The sequence below is a fragment of the Gavialis gangeticus genome, unplaced genomic scaffold, assembly GCF_001723915.1.
Source record: "Gavialis gangeticus isolate Ggan-Ray unplaced genomic scaffold, GavGan_comp1, whole genome shotgun sequence".
NCBI lineage: Eukaryota > Metazoa > Chordata > Crocodylia > Gavialidae > Gavialis > Gavialis gangeticus.
The window spans coordinates 1,564,708-1,566,733 of record NW_017729034.1 but is presented as its reverse complement, the minus strand read 5'-3'; the positions used below and the strand labels follow the sequence as shown (position 1 = coordinate 1,566,733).

At 47.8% G+C, this 2,026-nt stretch overlaps 1 protein-coding gene across 3 annotated transcripts in view; it reads right to left on the bottom strand.

Annotated features, from left to right (window-relative positions):
- The window catches only part of TTF2 (transcription termination factor 2), a 61,194-nt gene that overhangs the window by 53,170 nt on the left and 5,998 nt on the right, over nucleotides 1-2,026 (bottom strand). For all 3 annotated transcript variants that reach the window (XM_019527357.1, XM_019527355.1, XM_019527356.1), the window contains exon 3: nucleotides 179-265. In XM_019527357.1, the coding sequence (XP_019382902.1) occupies nucleotides 179-265 (87 nt within the window). The remainder of the gene's footprint in view (nucleotides 1-178; nucleotides 266-2,026) is intronic.

The window sequence follows — 2,026 nt, the reverse complement described above, 5'->3', positions numbered from 1 at the left end:
GATGCACCTATTTCAACAAAGCTAAGTTCTTAGGACATATCTTATTTTAAATCATAGTGCAAACCCTCAGAAGTAAGCCAACAATATACTTTAATACCAATTTCCATGGTGTCACAGGAAGTCACCCCAGCTTTAAAGTTAGTGGAAATGACAGTGAACCTTCAGCCTTTAGACAAACCTGTATTCTTCTCTGTCATGCTGCTGAATAAGAACTTGCAGCTCCACTATATACTTCTCATGGATCAAGCAGTGGGAAGGAGGAAGGCTGAAGGTAGGGGAAGGAAGGGATTAAAAAAAAAAAAAGAGAGAGAAAAGATTTTAGCTGAGCAAATAACAGGAACAAACACCCAAAGTAAAATGCTTAGAGACCTTGAAGGCTACTTCACAGGTCTCATTCACATTGTGATGGCTCTCAGCACAGCATCAAATCCCCTTAAATTTAAAGCGTAAATCCCCTTCCCCTCTTCTTTCCAGCCCATAGGGCAGGAGGTGCCATTTATATAATGAAAGCATTGGGTTTTCTTGCATACAAAGGTACCAGGTTTTTTGCATTGTTGTGGGATCATTAATGGAGTGGGTAAGCCTAAAATGAATTTCTGGTGACTTTCAAGATTGGGATGTTCAACACTGATCTTATTAGCTAATATGTAAGCAAACTCTAAGACAACCCACGCCTCAGTTGAAAAATCTTAGTTAAAATGTTGTAGTCCATAATAAAAGTATGTATGAGGAATAAAGACATCAGCCGGCAAACTGGGGACACAGGGTGAATTTTTCCCTGCCACATCGTCTTTAGTGCAATGTGCCTACTAAACAGTGGAGTTTGCTGCTCTGAGGAGACCATTGCCCATCATGATACCCAGTACTGTCTCCCTGTCTGCTTGTGCTCCCTGCATCAGCTCATCTCTGTCTGCTTGCTGTCACCTGTTTTGTACTCAGATTTTAAACTCTTTAAGACATGGATTACTGTTTTCCCTGCATTTGTACAGTGTCTTGCACAATAGGACCCTGGACTGTAACCGAAGCTTCTTAGTGTGACTACAGTGCAAGTATTAATTAATAAGAGACTTGCAGACATTTATCAAAGGGGAATATTTGATTCCCTTCTTATAGCGGATACGTTTTCATGCTTTCTGTGCTTCCATGAGCAGAGGCCACTGAGAGCATAGTCAACTTGTGGAATGCACTGCCACAGGAGGTGGCAGGAGAAGAGGGCATAGCCAGATCCCAAAAGGGACTGGAAAATTCATGGATGATAGATCTATTAATGGCTGCTGAACAGAATGGTCGAAGGCATTTCCTCTGACATCTCTAAACCAATAAATGGTGGATGCCAGGGAGGGTTTTGAATAGGGCAGCGTTTCTCAACCAATGGGTCACAACCCAAAAGTGGATTGCAAGATTTCAGAGGGTCACGAGTCACAGGTTGACCAATGCTGATGCCAGGAAAGCGCTGAGACTGCAGCAAGGAAGAGTGGCGATGGGAAGGTGCCTGCCCCTTCCAGCACGGGAAGGGGGCTGGGGAGAGCTGTGAAGCTGGGCTGGGTGCTCTCAGGGGTAGGGCAGCCCGGAGATGCTGGTTGGCAATGCAGCAGCCCCAGCCCGGGGTGGAGCCTGCTACAGTGCTCCCCTCCTCCTCCCTCCAGCCTGTGCCAGGGCTGGACTTGCTCTGCTGCTGCCTGCATGAACTGGCGCCACCATAGTAACTGCACTCTGGCCTGAGCGGGATGGAGGCAACTGGGGGCCTCTCTGGCAGGCCTTCCGGGTGGGGCAGGGGCCATGGGTTGGGAGTAAGGAACACTAGCATGGCCAGGGGAAGGCGGGGGGCTGTGGGTCACACACCCACAGGGCCAGGGTGGGGGTGTGGGTCAGGACAGGCCATGAACCTTTGCAAATGGGTCCCAGTAGGCAAAAGGTTGAGAACCACTGGAATAGGGGACATCATTCTATATCAAGTTTGATGCTTTCCTGGGATGGCATCCCTTCCTGCCACTGAAGGACATAAGACTAGAGGGACCATTGGGGC